Source organism: Montipora foliosa, chromosome 1, assembly GCF_036669935.1.
Source record: "Montipora foliosa isolate CH-2021 chromosome 1, ASM3666993v2, whole genome shotgun sequence".
NCBI classification, from domain to species: Eukaryota; Metazoa; Cnidaria; class Anthozoa; order Scleractinia; family Acroporidae; genus Montipora; species Montipora foliosa.
The window spans coordinates 38,911,798-38,931,797 of record NC_090869.1 but is presented as its reverse complement, the minus strand read 5'-3'; the positions used below and the strand labels follow the sequence as shown (position 1 = coordinate 38,931,797).

Below are 20,000 nucleotides of genomic sequence, written 5' to 3'. Positions count from 1 at the left end.
CGTTGAAAGATGCGAGAATGACAGCCGTACGTACGTAGTACGTACGTAGTACGCTCATCGCGATCGTAACTGTATTTATTATATACTCAACAAAATATCTTGTTTCTGATTGGCCAATGGCGAATGCATAAGTAAGCTGTAGAGTGCAATCCAGGTCATAGAGTGCAATACGGAAGTTGCTATGGAAACACCGGGGAAGCGCCAAATTTGAACATCAAAGTGAAAATAAATGGCCGACAGTCGGTTTGCTTTGTCAAACCAAAACATCGTTGAGCAAGTTAAAGAATATGCGAAAAACAAAAACACGTTGAAAGCTACACAGACCTGGTTGAATGTCTGGCAAACATGGGCGACTGAAAGAAAACTAAACCCAAAACTGGAAGAATACGAGCACGAACAAAGTAGCGCGTTTGAGTAATTTTGTTGAGAATATAATAAGTAAAAAATCGCATGAACCTGCTCGTGCATTTCGTGGTTTATGGTCAGTCGTGATGTTTTGAAAGTTCTCAAATTGCACCCGCCTACAGCTCGTGCAATTTTGAAAACTTTCAAAACATCACTCGTGCCCATAAATCACGAAATGCACTCGCGTTCATGCGATTTCCTATACCTATCAAGCCTTCAAGGAACTAACATTACTTATGCAAATAAAATTTGCTCCCGTATTTTGTCCACTGCAAATTTTTTTATTCCCCTGGGTCTACCGACACGACTGTTTTCTCTCAGATGCTAATAATTAAATTTCATTGCCAGTAAGTCCAGCGACAAAAAATTCGAAGCACAATATCCTACGAGAACAAAGTTCATTTGCATGTTAATTTCCTTGAAAGCTTGAGTCAATGCAGTCATATCTGGACCCAGGGGAATAAAGAAATTTGCGGTTGATAAAACTACGGTCTGCCACCCCGGTAAGGCTCAGTTCGTTATTAACAGTCGAAGCCGTGGCCACTGTGCTGTGGAAGCGTACCTTTCGAAACCTGTTTTCCTGCAATATTACCGCCTTATGTCGCTCGCAGGACTGCTATTGCGTTGATGGTGGGTTGAGATGAAAGTTCAATCTTTGTCAATTGATTGTGATGTGGAATTGTGACCGTGGAAACATTTTAGCTAGGAATATTTGACTCAAATTGGTGGCGCCTGAGAATTTAGTTTCCAGTCTTAGCTTGGGATTTTATTATACCACAGGCGCCCAAGCTCAGTGTGAGCATGGCCGACAAAAACATAAGGATTTGTATCAGAATCCCGATAAAAAGCTTAAGAAGATAATTATATGAAAAAAAATCTCAATCAAAAAGCCTAACCTTATTTGCCATCGTAGGACTGCTATTGCGTTGATGTTGGGTTGGGATAAAAGTTCAATCTTTGTCAATAGATTGTGATGTGGAATTGTAACCGTGGGAACATTTCATCTAGGAATATTTGACTCAAATTGGCACCTGAGAATTTAGTCTTCAGCCTTGGGATTTTATTATAACCGTTGAGAAATGGCTCAAATCGCGTCCGATCTGGAAAATTACCACACAGGAAGGAAGCTATCCACGATGGCAATAAAGTTAGGCTTTTTGATTGAGATAATTTTCATATAATTACATATATCTTCTTAAGCTTTTTATCGGGATTCTCATACAACTCCTTATATTTTTGTCGGCCATGCTCACACTGAGCTTGGGGGGCCTGTGATTATACCGTTGACAACCACGAAATTGAGAAATGGCTCAAATCGCGTCGGATCTGGAAAATAACTACACAGGAAGGTAGTTACCCACGTTATATTTTTGTCGGCCATACTCACACTGAGCTTCGGGCGCCTGAGATTCAATATGAATACTGACCACATTTAAATGTGATTGGAGCTATATCAGCACCAACTCTGAAAGAAAAATCAGATATAATCAAACCAAGATTCGATCAATCAGTAATTTCCGGAATTTGGAAATTCTCAACTTGGCAAGAAATTATTACCCGAAATTTTCCATTCTTTTTGGCATTTTATTCCGGTGAGAAAACTAACGAGTGATTCATTTGATCTCATTTGGGCAAACCCTCATTTGCTATTTGCCCTTGTGAGATCAGACCATCTCAGCAAACTGGTTCCATGTACATCTTTACAACGGCATTTTTCACGGTACACGCAAATGGATCACGAACCACATCTTTGAAAAAACAAATTAAAACACTACAACAAAACCAGGGTTATTACTGCGATTTTCGGAATTCTGCCGAATCTCACCTTCAAACTGCGTTTTGGCTTCCATCAACCAAATTTCCGAACATAGCCTGGAAGATGGACTCTGCCTCCGGAAAGTGAATTGGAGACATTGTTTAGTTTACAACTGGAATTCCTGCAGCAAGTTTCATCGCTCTCCATCGGCGTCGAATGTACCATGGGAAACAAAGAAGCTGATTGGTAGCCTATGCCACGCATCAACTGATTTTGCCATGTGTGGTTTCGGGTCTACTCTCAAAACGCAGTTTGGCCCTTGGCGTTTGAAGATGAGATTCCGCAGAATTATGAAAATTGCAGTAAGTAGAATCAGGCTATGACTTGATGAGTTAGTTAAAATGGTTTACGTCGCATATCGAGGGCGGGCGAGACCAACTCTGGCAAAAATTCAGAAATCTTTCACTTTCTTCTTGACCACAAAACTGAAATCCGGTTGCTTCTTTAGGCAAAGGATCACAGTTTACGTCATCAAGTTATCCTTACGTTAATTCTGTGCACTTGCATAATTAACAATAATTAACGACATCATTGTTGCACAGCCTCATAAAGCGACCTGATATTTTCTGTATATCCCCAACAGAGGAACCAAGATATCCATCTTGTTTCTATCATGGTTTCGCTTGAACCCTTCCACAACTCAACTGGTTCAAACGTCTACAGTTCCACACACCATGTCCACATCCCCAGATGTCCACTCGTCCACATATCCACAGTCCGACACATCTACATCTCACACAGGTACTAACATCCAAAGCTCCTCAGGTTCACATGCCCACATGTCAACAGCATGTATTGTCCACACATCTGTAGGCCCACAGGGGCACATGTCCACAGGTCACGTGTGCACATGCCAACGAATAGGTACCCCTTTCTACAGGCCCACACATCCACATCCACGTGTCCATACTTCCAAAGCTCCACATGCCCAATTGTCCACGCCTCCAAAAGTCCATATACCCACATGTCCACACTTCCAAAGCTCCACATGCCCATATGTCTACACTTCCAAAGGTCCTCAGTTCCAGAACATGTATTGTCCACACATCCACAAATCCACATCTCCACAGGTCCACACATCCACATCTCCACAAGTCCACACGTCACTTGTGCGTAAGTCAATATGCGCACACGTGTCAACATATCCGCAGTTCTTTTGATCGTGAGCAGAGTACGGGAAAGTTATGTTGCTGTTGCGATTGTCAGTTATGGTCCTTTCCTTTGTCGCAACACATTCTTCAACTCAGTAAGAAAGAAATTTACAATTATATACAAGAGGTTGTTAATGAGAACCATAACTTATGCCGGAACCAAGACGACAGTTTCTGTTGCCAATATTTTCTTGCCTAAAACTGAAACAGAAGTTGTAAGCTAAGCCGTCTCAAAAACTACAGTTTGGAAACGCTACATTGACGATGTCTTTTCCCTGTGGGACGTAAGTAAACCGGACATAGAAACTTCCATCGAACAAGCAATTTTACACCACCCTACGATTACATTCACGGCAGAAATATCTGACACTGAAACTGTGTTTCTAGACACAATAGTAAGCAAAATCACGAGTTTTAAGGATCACTCAATCCTTGATGTAAAAACACATTTTAAAACGTAAACTTTCCAATATACACATTAATTTCACCTCGTCACCCGCCAAGCGTTAAAAACAGATTCGTCAAAGGTCGATCCTTACGAATCCTTACAAAAAAACTCCTCAAAGACAGTTTCGAGGAAAATATGTCAAAATTTAAAAGGCAATTGTTGAACAGAGGTTAACCACGCAATTTGGTGGAAAAACTACTATCAGAAATCAAATTCACAAGGAAGGGCTCAGTGCTTAAAGGAAATACCAAAACACAAAAAGAAATCTTACCTTTTGTGACACAATACTAGCCGTCAGTGTCAAACCTGGAAGAAGCTTTACACAGAAAATGACATTTAATACAAAATCAACCCCTACTTCGCCAAATTTAAACCACCTATCATTTCATACAAAAAAGGAGAATCCTTTAAGGATCTGCTCGTTAGAGCAAAGCTATAAAAGGTTCTGTACATGTGTTCACACATGAAGGCAATCAGTGTGGTGTGTCACCCCACTGCACCATGAAAACCACATTGACAACATGACCTAAAGATGCGGCTTTCCCAAACACCTTGCCCACCAAGAATACCAGATTTCTACTCTCGAACACAAATTCACAAACCAACTCTTACAGAGAGACCTATCATCTCCGGTTGTGACAGACCAACAGAAAGAATTTCATCTTTTGTTGACACATTGCTTCAACCAATATCTAAGTCACAAAAGTCATACCTTAAAGACACAACTTATTTTATAAACTTTATTGAAAGCACAAAGGTCAAAAACTGCACATTCCTTGTATCAACGGATGTCACAAGCCTCTACACAAATATATCACAAAACGAGGGGTATTGACACAGTATGCAAAGCATACGACAATTTTTACAAAGACAGCCCTCCCATACCGACACACTAACTTCGAGAAATGCTTCGGCTAATACTCAAAGAAAATTCTTTCCGATTCAATGGAAAGCATTATCTTCATATTCACTGGACGGCTATGGGAACGAAAATAGCTGTTTCCTTTGCTAACATATTGATGGCAAAGATTAAGACCGAAATCCTAAGCAAAACAGCTTTTAAACCTACAGTTTGGAAACGCTACATTGACGACATCTTTCCCTATGGGAACTAAGTAAGCCCGGCATTGAGACTTTCATCGAACAAGCAAATTAACATCACTCAATTATAGAATTCAGGGCTGATATCTCTGACACTGAGACTGTGTTCCTGGATACGGTTATATACAAAGGCAACAGATTCAAGGAACAGTCGATCCTTGATATCATGAGACATTTTAAGCCAATTTAAACCTTCCAGTACACACATTTTAACTCGTGTCACTCACCAAGTGTTAATAATGGATTCGTGAAGCAACAAATTCCTCAGAGACTACTTTCAAAGAGAACATTTCAAATTTCAAGAAACACTTGCTGGACAGAGGCTACCCACGCAATCTAATAGAGAAAATCCTATCACGAATATAACATACAGGAAGGGCTACAGCGCTTAAACAGAACAACAAAAAATGAAAGAAATATTGCCTTTTGCAACACAATATCAACCATCAATATCTAACTTAAAAGAAGCTTTCTCAAAAAATGGCTCCTAACACAAAATGCTACTTCGCCAGATATTCAAGCAACCACCTATTCTTTTATCTAAGAAAGGGAAATCCTTAAAGGATCTGCTTGTCAGTGCCAAAATATACATGTAAGAGTTTTCGAAATATGTTTCACACCGAAAGGGACTGTGCGGCTTGTCACCCCTTGCATTTTCTGTATATAGTTGTAACTTTCTTTCTTCACTTAGATGGAGAATGTGTTTGCTCAACAGCAACATTAGTTCCCCGTACTCTGCTCACGAGCAAAGGAACTGTGGATATGTAGACACGTGTGCGCATATTGACTTATGCACAAGTGACATGTGGACCTCTGGATGTGCACATGTAGACTGTAGACCTGTAGACCTGTGGACCTGTGGACATACGGATGTGTGGACCAAACATACTATGGACCTGTGAACCTTTGGAACAGTGGACATGTGGGCATGTGGGCATGTGGACCTTTGGAAGTGTGGACATGAGGGCATGTGGACCTGAGGAAGTGTGGACATGTTGGTACCGGTATGTGTACCTGAGGAAGTGTGGGCATGTGAACCCGAGGACTTGAAGGAGTGTGGACATGTGGGCATGTGGACCTGAGGCGATGAGGATGTGTGGGCCTGTAGACAGGGGTACCTATTCGTTGGCATGTACACATATGCACATGTGACCTGTGGACATGTGGCCCTGTGGACCTACAGATGTATGGACAGTACATTTTGTGGACATGTAGGCATGTGGACCTGAGGATATTTGGATGTTAGGGCCTGTGTGAGATGTGAATATGTCGGCCTGTGTATATGTGGGCGTGTGGACATGTTGGAGTGTGGAACTGTAGACGTTTGAACCAGTTGATCTGTGAAAGGGTTTAGCTGAAACCATGATGGAAACATGATGGATATCTTGGTTCCTCTGTTGGGGTTATACAGAAAATATCAGGTCGCTTTATGAGGCTGTGCAACAATGATGTCGTTAATTATTGTTAATTATGCAAGTGCACAGAATTAACGTAGGGATATATTGATGACGTAAACTGTGATCCTTTACCCACAGAAGCAAACTGAAATCCAGTTGGGGCAGTGATTTGAATTTATATAAAAATGGCTATTTTAGACTGGATGAAAAATCTACTTTCAGAGGAACACTGAAGGATGGCACACCAATAATTGCTGACTGTCACTCCTAAGGTGTGAATGTCAATAATAGGAATCGAAAACCGTAGTTTCACGTCTTCTTGCGTACGTTTTTCTTTTGTCCAGCGGATACGTTTGACCCATTGTTATCCTTTTTCTCATCATAATATAGAACACTATCTCCGCCTGTAGCAGAATGTGCACCCACATAACTTAGCTCTCTCCAGAGATTACGGTCTTGGATAGCTCAGTTTAAATCATCTCACCATTTCATTAGTGATGTTGTCGTACCGCCTTCTTAGCTGGGTTCCCTTGCTTCTTTTGCCAGCATTCATTCGTTTTCTCATGCTGGGCATTAAATGCCTCATGCGGATCTGAATAACATGCCCAGCATAACAGTTTTTCTTCATTTAAGCCTAACCCAGTCTCCCTTCTTAAAATAAGACGGTGGCCACACGATAGGAGTTTTACAAGAAAGTGGGTACTAAGCTCCAAATAATGGCGCCATGATCACAACCTCGTTCCTGGGGCCGGAAAAGTCCTGGGAACGAGGTTGAGATGATTTAGCGATTGTTGAGCCAGGCTGGACGGAACTGCACGAACAGGCTTTGGAACTCGATTAAAGATGAGGGTCGAGAGAGCCTTGCTTATAAATGAGTAGCTTGTTCTAACCTAATTTGATCTAAAGAGTGCATCAGCTAGTTAATGAATTACCAAACCCAGTCGGAATCTGGGTTTCATCTCGTGGGTTTTTTTGTTATTTTATTTTGGTTTTTTTTTTCGTGTCGGGAAAAGTCTTGCCTGTCACTTCCCTGCTAAGTGGTGTCTAAGTTTGAGGGGGGTGGGGTAATGCGTAGATGTCTCCGGTGCACACGGGAGGACATTTAATTATTATCCTAGAATGGCGTCGGAGGTCATTGTAACGCGAATGGCGTTTTAGTGCATCTTTAAAAAAAATATTATGGAGCTCAAGAATGGAACGTCAATTGGATAGGCGGTCAAAAATATATATCTGGAATTTTAAAAGCGACGAGTAATGGTCTTCGACAACAATTTCATTTTCGCCGTTGGATATCAAGTAAGCTTTGTTTCTAATATTTTACTAACTTGTTATTACCAGTATATACAACAATGAAGTCAAATGGCAATTCTTTTATGGATTTAACAAACATTGAAGGAATCGAACTCTTTGAATGCATCACTGTGTTTACTGAAGTCGCATTTAACTTGTGTGGCAAGTTACATTCATTTTGTGACTCAACTCTGCGAAGGTAAAAAAAATTGGAAATGTGACAGTGAAAAATTATTTGAATGAAAGCGTTTGTGCTTTATTATTTACGGTCAAGGTTCTTTCGAAAAGGGTTTGATGTGAACTGTCAGAAATTTATTTAATTGCATATTCTCTGTGACACCGATTGTGTGTCTCGTTTGCACGCACGCAATTGAAATAGGAAGGGTTTTCTGCCTCTTACAGCAAATATGTTGTTTGTTTCAATAAATGTTTCGCTGGAAAATATTTCTGTGAAATCTCCACCTTTTGTAAATTTATCATGTTGTGTAATTTTCGAGCTTAACAAATTTGCAGACGTGTGTTGAAATGTGATACGGGGATGATTTTTGTGGTAGTGCACTGTGAGCAGCGCATAAGTCACGAAAATAAACAGGTCTGAGCCCCAAAATCGGCAAACAATTGTGACGCTGATGAATAATAAAGTAGCCGCTATTCCCAAAACGATCAAATTACCTGGTGATAAATAACCTCGTCCTGGAGAGTAAATTTTGACTTTGCAGAAACAATGGTCAACCTCAAGAGTTGGGCGATTGTGATCTTTGTGTTGAATTCGCACATTTCTTGTCAAGCTTTCTAACACTTGAAAGAAAAAGAAAACTAACAAAAACAAAAACCCGGTATCTTTCCATCATTTGACACAAATGCTTTACTGTTTCGCGAGTAAACACGCCGCGGTAACGTGATCACGGCGCCCGCTGAATTCGATGTCACTTTCGATTTTGCGATTTAATCGGTGCATCCAAAAGTACAATAACAAAATTGCAAAAATCTCCCAAAATGTTTTTCGCTGATGGTAACTTTTTATATTCGTGGTTCAAAATTAATTTTGTTTTCATATCGTAAATTTTGTTACTGATGGCAAAATATTTTATTCTCGATCGACCGTCCTGAAAACTTCCTTATGCTCTTCCTAAAAACTGTGTGTCAATATTTATTTACTTTTGCATCAATATTTTTTTGCATAAGGCAAGCTAACAAAATCTGTACCTTGCTTGGTTCGCATTTGTTAGCGTTAAAATAGAAATGTCGGTCCTATGCTTTTATTACGAAGTGGTATACTTTTTAGGTCGCCCGTCCAGATACTAACCCCACCGGACAGGGTTTGATTCAGTGAATGTTTGTATTACAAAGATGCCAGATGCTTGTGGTGAAAAGAAGTTGTGAGGGAACTTGAAAATGATCAACATGTCAGCCCAGAAGCCAATGGTTCTCGATTCCCTTTTATTTTCTTCAATCTTTCAGCGTTCAGTACTTTGCTAGTAACCACATGTCTTCTCAGGGGGCCATTTATCCAAGACTTCTACCATGGCACTACAATATACAATACTAAAACAACAACGTATACTGTTAGAGCTACATATTACGCAAAGACAACTTGAATCTCCTGGAAGAAAAAACGCAGCTCAGTTTACAATATGAAATAAAGCGTTGTGTTACTTCAGTACCATACGTAAGCAATGCGTGTCTATTTTTTCTAAAGATGACAGGAATCTCTTCTTTCTGACAAATGATTAATAGGCCGGTAGCCAAGATTTTTAACCTCAGAAAAGGATTTGTTTCGTCATATGAACGTGTGAGCCAAAGGGCCTCTGCTGGTACGACTTCTGTGTGACCCCTTAAATGGTCTTAATGATCCCCGACTTGAAAAAAATTGCCTGGAACGCTGCAGTTTAATACCACCCAACTCAGTCCCTTCGTACCGCAGGCAACCCAGTGAACGCTCTTGGAGCGTCTAGTTATTTTCATTTTTTTTTTTTTTCTCTTTTCAGATGGCTGGCCACAGGCAGGGCGAATAGGATTGTCTGTAAAGCATATGACGTGCTATTTCCTGACGGTTACTGTAAGCAAATCCTTGGTAACTCACCAGTGTTTGGAAAAATGGAAGATTTACGGAACAACCACGAAAAATTGCGGGGTTTCAACGTGCTGAAATCATCTTCAGCGCAATATTTTGTGCGCGAAAGCTGTCTTGCAGCGATCGATGATATGTGTTGTCATAACTACTTTCCACGATGTTACATTTCTTCCTCGCCTCAGCCACTTTGCAGAGAAGCATGCGAGGAAAAGTTCTTAAAAGTGTGTGATCAAGAAATTAAAGTGGCGAAAACTTTAAATAGCGTACAGCCTTTCTCATTGCCTTTCAACTTTGAAATCATGAACTGTACAACTCTACCATATCGGAATCAAGGCAACTGCTACTATCCTGATGTGATACAAGGTTACTACGTTCCAAAGGTTTTTCTTTTTCTTTTACATAATCCAGAAGGAGTAGAGTGGAACAGATGCGTACATACATACATACATACATACATACATACATACATACATACATACATACATACATACATACATACATACATACATACATACATACATACATACATACATACATACATACATACATAATTGACCGCTCCCCATAGGGGCCTTTTAGGGCCAATGAAACACAACGAAAAGACAACTGTTAAGAATCCCAACTGGCTGGAGGCAAACCAGTTGGCTATTTACAAGTGCGGCTGGGAAATTGAACCAGGGACTATCAGGATCAAATTCAACGAGCGGTCAGAGCCGGTCTTGAACCCGGGATCTCCGGATCTCAAGGCAAGCGGCCTAACCACTGGGCAACACTGCCTCCAATGAAGAACTGCTCTGCTCCACAAGCGTATTTCTTGCTTTCGCTTGGACAAACTTGATTTACCTCAACGAGTTTCACCAGTAGGCAATGACTCGAAAGATGCACTTCGCTTATCTCGTTGAGGAATTGTCATTTTCTACGACGATTTATAATGAGTACAGCTTGTCTTGCTAGGTATTCTCATCTAAGCCAATCAATGTGCAATGAGCTCAATTACTTCAGAATACTAGTTGTTCTCTCCTGGAATGAGGACTAGCCTTCATTCAGTGATCTTTGCCCAAGCTACTTGAAATCCCCCAGGGCCACAGACATATCCTTTTATGGGCAACTCTCCGCGGGAACATTGTTTTCCTTTGATTTAGAGATTTCGTTACAATGAGAGTCGAAATTTCTTTCTCTATTAACTTTGCGCACCAACCATCACAAGATGCTGTTGAGAAGGTAACAAGTATTCTTTTTTTCACTTACCACCACAATTATTATTTGATGACTTTTATCTTTATGTCTTATTTAGAACAACTAAACATCCTAGAGAGTAAAGGTATGTCTGATTTAAATTGTATTCTCGTTTACTGCAAAACCTTACACCAAACCATAAATATTTCCAACTTACGAAACGAAATCATCCCTCAATCGCGTTTATATGACCGTGACAAAAAATTGTAATTGTAATTGGAGATTGATTCTTTGTTAGAATGTTTCTATGGAGATGGGCGTGGTTACCATGGGAACAAAAGCACAACAGTTTCCGGGTACAAATGTCAGTCATGGAATGCCACAACTCCTCGGGAACACAACATCACGGGATCGATTTATAAGGAAATCACAAATTGCACCGATTTTTGCCGTAATCCGGGGGGGCTCGGCTTGGATGGGCCCTGGTGTTTTACCACGAATGAGACCGTGCAATGGGAGTACTGCGGCGTGCCTAGATGCGCCGAAGAAGGTTAGTACCTTCAGGAACTCATAACTTGAAAGTTAAAAACGACCCCTCTGGCCAAGATTTGTGAAATTAGCCAATCAACGTGCGTATCTCCAATCCCGTCATATGCAAACATGACACGGGACAAAAAGGTTTCACCTTTAAGTTGACTGGAAGCTAAGAGAATGGTTAGGAAGTATAAAAGTGTTCTTAAAAGTAAGGCATATGGGACCTGTTAGTGAAGAATTCGTTAGAATAACTGAAAAAGGAAGGCAACATTCGCTCAACACGTACCAAAGGAAAGTCCAGTTTCATCATACCAGTCACCATTCCTTTTCACAGGACTTTCGTAAATTGGATTGCTATGACCGTTATAGTAAAATGAGGCTTAAAACACTAACAATGAACTCGAAATTTTCAATACCGTACTTGGTAAAGCCTCGTGCGGTATTGAAATTTCTCCTTCATTGTTAGTGAACTTGTGCAGGTTAATCTCTACAATTCACTCGCTGAGTGCGTTAACCTGTAACTACACGATTATGGAAATGTCCGCGTGTGTAACGTACATAACCCGCATCACACAGGTCACATTGAAAACTATGAACAACGCACTGCTGATTTACAATTGGTGGCTGTTTAGTGCACGAAATGCTTTTCATGGAAGCTTTAAAGCCAAATCTCAATGTGCAATCAGACTCCATTCCTGCGAAAGTATTTTTATAATCTTCGCACCTTTGTTAATACTCTTCGCCAAAAATCGATTTAAATACTGTAATTTGCATTACCAGATATAAATGTTCCTTGATAATGGAGTCATGACTACTCCGAAACGTTGGATTTTATCTTTTCTTATCGTTCGTTTTTACAGCTTTATGCTTAAAGAAATCTCTTTTAATACGAATGTCTACAGCTATAGCTATTATTTTATTTATTCATTGAACCAAATTTCGTCGATCTTCTCATTCCATCAGCGCCATCAAGTCCACCCTCTGATTTTCGCGGTCACAACTTGAGCTCAACAAGCATTCAGGTTAACTGGGAAGATGTTCCAAAGTCGTCAGTGAATGGAATACTCCTTGGGTTTCACGTGGCTTGCAATCTAGTCAACTGCTCAGAAGGACAAGTCATAGATTTGCCACGCGAGAATCATAGCTGTGTGTTCAGAGGGCTTGAAAAATACAAGAATTATAGCTGCTGTCTGAGGGCATATAGCAACTTTGGAAACGGTTCGTGGAGTGAAGAACTCGTCATTTCAACTGACGAAGACGGTATGATGAATGGTTGACTGATGATGACTTGCTGATGCACTAAAGCTAAATGACAGAGCGACGGACTTAAACTGACTAACTAGGCTGACTAGGGGTACCCTTTTTTTTGGGAAAATCCAAAAACGGATTTCTGATCTCGGATGAATGGATTTTTCAAAAAAAAAACGCAAAATTCGAAAAAGGATTATTTTCCATTACAACGCAAACAAACAAACCCAAAATTGCGTGCAAATTTTAAAAACAAAAACAAAAAAATAGCGATTAATTTTGCTTTGGAAAAAATCTTCAATGAAAATGCCACCAGAAGAAAAATACCTTAGCGATCGATAAGGTGTAGGAACGGTGCTAACAATATTATTGCTCTCAAGAAACTTTTAGTGTAATTTCTAGTGTGAAATTTGCAGGAAACCTAGCTGTTTTCGACCTATTTATGTCTTCGATCGTACGGTAAAAATGGCGCGAGAAAAACATTTGGGCTAAACTGTCACGTAGGGTAGCTGTTGTGTATAATTTTTGCATGGAAAACCGCTTGTCAAAATTACTTTTTTCAAATCCTTTCCCAAAAAAACGCCAAAGTGATGAATCTGAAAAATCCGGATTTAGATTTAATCCAAAGTATCCTGCTCGAGTGTGGATATTTTGGATTCATGATCCGTTTTCGGAATTTCCCACTGGTTGTCTGGCGGACTGACTCACTGACTGACTGACTAACCGCGTAATCTTTAACCGTACTCTATGGTTTATCTCTTGAAACAAATGACGGTGCCTATCTATTGACAAAACAACGTTAAATTAGTTGATCTCTATTGGAGTCACTGATTTAAAATCAATTTAGAAGCGTTTCAGTCAACACAATTGCACAGAGCAAGCCTGCTTTTTGTTAGACTGCTGCACAAATGCTAAAGTTGCTCATTTAACTGTTACAGTCCCTTGCTATTTAAAACATTCCGTATCCGCAAATGATCATCAGTGGTGGAAACTAAGTAAAGATTAGGTTTACGTATAGTGATTCCCTAGAAATAGAACTTGTCATAGATTTCCGATGAAACGTCGTACTTTGTAACATGTCAAGGAGATGATAAATTGTAATAAAAAAGGGGGTTACCGTGCTCGTTTCCATGTTACGACGCTGACGAACACGACTATTTAAGCCACTTTGAGAATTGCCGTGCGCATCCCCAATGTTGGATAAATTTAGCTCAATTTTATAAATATAATCAATAATATAACGCAGAGCCTGGTGTAAGGATAATTCAAGTATGTACCTGAATAATGTATTTAAATGCCTTCGTGAGTACTTAACACTCCAAAAAGGATAAGTTATCTTGATTGAGATCTGTTCGAGTCGTAAAGGCTCCTTCCGTACAATTTTACGAAATTGCCAAAAAACAATCCCTTTCGGCGAACGTAATGGAAGAATACTGGGCTACATAGTTGAAATAAAATCTGCGGAAGAGAAAGGAGAGAGAAGAGAGATGAAGAACTTCACAAGGTCGAGAAACGTCACATTCACCGGGCTTAAGAAATACCACAAGTATGTGGTCAAAGTTCGCGGCCAGACTCAGCGTGGAAAGGGGCCAGTAAAAGATGTAACTGTTCAAACAGACGAAGATGGTAACTATGTGCACTTTTTACTTTGAAAACAAGATATTACCTGCCTTTTTTTTCAGAGAGCTTTACCGCTTGTCATTGAAGTGAAGGATGCCAACCTATATAGAGAGGATATTATACGGTGGAGAGAAGATATAAATTTTATGTTTGAGTGGCAAGAACAACATCTATCGCTGCGGTCACTCGTGAGATATTGTTCTTGCCACGAAAACATAAAATTCATATCTTTGAGCTAACGTGTAATTTTCTTTTTATTATACAGACACTAAGTATACATGGTAGAGATTGAAAAGCAGGGTTAACACAAATATAGGGTACTGGTATTACTACAAACAAAACAAGGCGGGAATATGCTCAATATGACCACTCGTGTTACATACGAAAAATACGTCACACGGTTCCCCGATATAGTGGTCGTATTGATTCTACGAGTATTTTAGTTCCCGGTAAAACGCTCCCGTCCACATAATACAGTGTAATTTGATCATGACGCGGTGGATGACCATCAATCCTTTTCTCCAAATGAAGCTCTTACCTCGCGTGAACTTAAATGTCGTTACAGATATTCAAGCAAAGAGAACAATTTCAGACATTTCATTTTAACACTGAGTTACACTTCGCATGCGATATTAGTGCTACTGCTTGCTACGCAGTATCGCGCAATTGTTCACTTAAATTTGTTTACTTAACAATTCGCCAACCATTATGAAAATAATAGGGTGGCAGGATGGTAGTAAGGGGAAAGTTAAATCCATTTCTAATCCTTGCACACTCACACACGCGCTCAACGCTCAACGCGCACACACTCACACATACAAATGAATAAACACTAGGGCTAGTAAGGATGCGTACATAATTTCAGTGAGGTTGTAAATGTTTGAGCAATGAAGATGTAAAAGACTAGGTGATGACATCACATGTGCAGGTAAAGAGTCCCAGTCACTAATATAACGATTAAAGAAAGAAAATTTTAAAATAATTAGTGCAGACAGGTTTTCCCCTAATTTTGTAATCATGGTTAGATCTTGTCAGTCATGCGTCAGTCTGTTGCAAGTTGATCCCAAAGAAACCGCCTGCGGTAAAAAAGCGGGTCACTTACAGGAAATATCGATCAATAGACATGGAGTTGTTTAAGCATGACTTGGAGATGTCCTCTTTATGTCAACCACCTTTGACAACGGAAACACCTGTATATGGTGTTGACAAACTTGCTAAGGACTATAATTCCACTCTGTGCATGCTGATCGACTGTCATGCTCCACTGAAATCTAAGACTGTGAATGCACGCCCTTCTGTTCCCTGGTACACCGCTGAAATAGGGGCTGCTAAACGTCTTCGGAGGAAAGCGGAAAGGCGGTGGCGGAAGACTGGCCGACAAGAAGACCTTCATGTTTTTAAAGCGCAAAAAAACCGTGTAACTTACATGATGAATGCTGCAAAAAAGGACTTCTATACTAACTTTATTGCGGAGAAAATTGTGGATCAAGGGAAGTTATTTAGGGCAGCCAAGAAGTTGCTGGCTAAGAAGGAAGTACCGTCTTTTCCTGACTATGAGGATAAATCTGTTCTTGTGAATGATATCGGAAAATTCTTTATCCGCAAAATAGAATCCATCCGCTCGGATATTGACAAGGCCGCCAACTCTTGTGCAAACATGGTCTTACCGGAGGATCCAGAGGTTGGCCCGGAAAAGGCACTGTATGCTTTTCATCCTGTCAGTGAGGACGAAGTCCAGAAGCTTGTCCGACAATCTGCAAAAAAGTCTTGTCCACTTGATCCAGCTCCAACATCGCTTGTGGTCTCCTGTCTCGATGTTTTACTGCCGGTTATTACACGCATAATTAACTGTTCCCTTACATCTGGGGATTTTCCTGAGTGCTGGAAGGAGGCGTTAGTTTCCCCTCTACTCAAAAAGTCTGGCGTGATTTCAGAGTTTTCTAACCTTAGACCTGTGTCTAATTTGCAGTACATTTCAAAGTTAACGGAACGTGCCGTCTTCGATCAAACGCATGCGCATTTGACATCACATGGCTTATATCCTCCATTCCAGTCAGCGTATCGAAAGTGTCACAGCACTGAGACTGCACTTTTAAAAGTGCAAAATGACATCCTAATGAACTTGGATTCTCAACGAGTGACTCTTCTTGTGATGCTGGATTTGAGTGCAGCGTTCGACACAGTTGACCATGGAGTGTTATTGAATCGCCTCAGTACGAGCTTTGGAGTCAGGGGATCAGCATTGCAGTGGTTTGCATCCTACCTTCTCAATAGATCTCAGCGCGTGTCTTTTGACCAAAAATTATCGGAGAATTTCAAATTGCAATGTGGTGTTCCTCAAGGATCATGCTTAGGGCCATTGCTATTTACTATCTATGCCAGTAAGCTTTTTGAGGTTATTAAGAATTATCTACCACAATCGCACGCATACGCAGATGATACTCAGCTGTATCTTTCATTCAATCCTGACTTGGCTTGTTCGCAAAATGACGCAGTTGAAGCAATGGAGCAGTGCATACAGGCTATACGATCGTGGATGATCAAGGACAAACTACGCATGAATGATAGTAAGACGGAGTTCATGATTATAGGCACCAGGAAGCAATTGACTAAAGTGAACATTGATGGTCTTACCGTTGGTGAGAGCAGTATAGTTCCCGTAACTTCAATTAGGAACATAGGATCATGGTTTGACCAGAACCTGAGTATGATTCCACACATTAATAAGATATGTAAAGCTGCGTCTTTTCATATTTACAATATAAGGCGGATCAGAAAGTACCTCACCATCGATGCCGCACATACGCTTGTTCACTCCATTGTTATTGGCCGCTTAGACTATTGTAATAGTCTTCTTTATAAAGTTCCCGCGATACACATAAGTAAGTTACAACGCATCCAAAATAGTGCTGCCCGGCTCGTATGTTCAACTCCGAGGTTTAATCATATTACACCCGTCTTATTTTCTTTGCACTGGCTACCCGTTACTTACCGTATCGAGTTCAAAATATTAGTTTTGACGTTTAAAGCAATTTATCAACTGGCGCCGTCCTATATCTGTAATCTGGTTCGATTAAAGGATAAATGTAAGTACCAGCTTCGTTCTTCTAAAGAACTACTATTACAGTTGCCCATAAAGAAAACAAAGAAAACTCTGGGAGACAGATCATTCCGAACAGCTGCCCCTGTATTGTGGAACAGCCTGCCTGCGAGTGTTAGAGACATCGATGACTTTTTGGTTTTTAAACGAACTATAAAGACTTATTTATTTAGGAAGGCTTTTGCCTGTTATTGTTAGATTGACTACTTTTAAAGTTATTAATTTCAAGTATTCTTAATTATATTTTATTGTAATTATTAGGAGTAGTTTTAGTTGTAAGGCGCATTTGATCATATTCAGATGTTAATTTGCGCCTAATAAGTAATAATAATAAACTATTGTTACTTAGAATGTGATTTTGCCACAACAGTTCACAATCTTTCTCGTTTAAGTGATGTGAGCATGGTTTTTGTATTATTCAAGTGTACGCAAATACTTACTGCACGCCTATCCTTTCCCTAGTTCCAGACCACCCTCCCTTAGACATATCAGCAACTACGACAGAATCTGCGGTACTACTCGAATGGAACCCAGTGCCCCCGGAATACACCAATGGGAAGGTGCTTGGTTACAAAGTGCTCTACGGTGACGTAAACGGCACAACGCGTGAGAAAAGTACTGTTTCCACAAGGAAAACCTTTCAAAATATCGAAGGATTAACAGCCCACACGAACTATAGTTTTCAAATACTTGCGTTCACTGCAAAGGGTGATGGCGCAGCGAGTGCGCCATATTATGTGAAAACTCCCGCAGGTAAAGTAGGCTTTTATTTTAGCTAATTAGTGTTTTCCTTGCGTTCGTACTGGCTACGAATCGCTGAAGTGCGGATTCCAGCGGCAGATTGGCATTTTGATAAAGAGCGAAGCGAGTTTGCTCGGCATGGTGGCAGATGACATATGTGCTCCTTTCGCATGCCTGACACCAATAAAATCTTTTGATTCTAAGAATGTATGACTCTTTCTTCGCGAAAAAGTGGAGAAATCTTTCGAGTTGCTAGTCGGGATATCTCCGTTCTTGCATCCAATAGTAGTAATGATTACATTAAAGCTTGTCTTAATACAGGAACATTAGTTGTGGGCACAACACAATCAATTTTTTTTGTTTGCAATTGCTCCCGATTATGCTGGGCACTCGCCTCCCACCAATGTGACCTGGGTTCGATTCCCAGTCTTTTCGTCATGCTAATAATGCTAAATGTAGGGACCGAGCTCCTGGAGGGGGACTGGAAACTATACATTTCAAAGGTCTTTTTTGTCAAAACCTAGCCGTACAACCAGGGTTCAAATTTTGGGAATTAGTAAACAATATGAAGACAAGACCTTCAACATTTTTTTTAAAAAGATCTATCAGGCAGTTTTTCAGTTATTATTAAAATAGACAAAAATCAACATTTTTGCCATTTGTGAGAAACCTGTCTAACAGATTCAACTATTCATTTCGTTTATTTTGTTAAGGAAATCCTGAAATTTTAAGGTGGAGTCGTACAGCTACAACTGTAGTTTTCGAGAAAAAGGCCTTTGAAATGTCTGGTTTCCAGTCCCCCATTCAGGAGCTCGGTCACTATATTTAGCATCTTCCCCAGATTTGCAGTTATTTGTTGAGTAAAATTACATTTGACATCAATTGTAGTGAGTGACTAACACTTCAGAAGAGACATTCCGTTGCTTTAATTTCACAGATTTCAAAATCTTGATCTTTTTCTTCGGAAAATTGTAGTTAGCCACCTTAAATAAAGTTCCTGATCCCTTATGATTATTCAACACACAAAGACCTACGTGGTGAAGTAAATTAATTTGAAAACACGTGAGTCTTCTAAAGTTCGATAGCATTAATGTTTTATTTTTCTGAATATTTATAAACAACGGAAGCCTAATTCTTGGTAAAAAATAGGCATACTGATAAAATCTCGAAGTGGATGTTTCCAAATTTTAGCATATGTTGAAAACTGTTTGAGCACTTCTTTTTGTTTGCTATTTGCGGTTTCCATTGTCCCACGATTAAAACTTTTCCTCCTATATTTTTTCACACTTAATTCATCCAAAGCACATTGAATTTTTTTATCGTTGCGTGTTGATGAGAAATTTCCAACTTATATGATTTTATTATTACTTGGATTGCTGTCGCCCTTATTGTTTTACAACAAAAACTGGCATCTTTTTTCTTCCAGGTGCACTGCCCACTGACACTTACAAACATGCAACGGGTAAGAAATTCTGTATCAACTCGAAAACAAGCCCCTATTCAGAGGTGATTGACCAAAATTCCTTAACCCCTTCCCTCCAAAAAAAGCCTGAGCTAACAGTTGCAAAATTAACAAGGAAGCAAATATTATCAAAAAAGAGACAACATTTTCAAGTTTGCAAATCATGTTCCGACATTCCTTTGTCTTCTTCAGTTGCAGTAAGTTATACAGTTTGAATTTTAATTTGAACAAACCACCGTTAATTCAAGTTGTTAAACGTACTCTCAAACGGAATTCTTTGACGTGTTTTTGTAACGCAAATATGTAACGTATTTTATAACGATGGTTTGTTTAAATTCAAATTCAGACTGTATATAAAATTACCGCTACTGAAGATGACATGTCGAAACATGTTTGCAGATTTGAAAATATTGTGTCCTTTTGAGAATCCTGATACT

At 39.9% G+C, this 20,000-nt stretch overlaps 1 protein-coding gene across 1 annotated transcript in view; it reads left to right on the top strand.

Moving 5' to 3' along the window:
- Positions 1-20,000, top strand: part of LOC137997990 (uncharacterized) — a 52,631-nt gene that overhangs the window by 6,454 nt on the left and 26,177 nt on the right. Inside the window, exons 3-8 of the mRNA XM_068844366.1 lie at positions 9,597-10,045; positions 10,977-11,003; positions 11,157-11,408; positions 12,356-12,652; positions 17,823-18,113; positions 19,528-19,563. Of these exons, the coding sequence (XP_068700467.1) occupies positions 9,597-10,045; positions 10,977-11,003; positions 11,157-11,408; positions 12,356-12,652; positions 17,823-18,113; positions 19,528-19,563 (1,352 nt within the window). The remainder of the gene's footprint in view (positions 1-9,596; positions 10,046-10,976; positions 11,004-11,156; positions 11,409-12,355; positions 12,653-17,822; positions 18,114-19,527; positions 19,564-20,000) is intronic.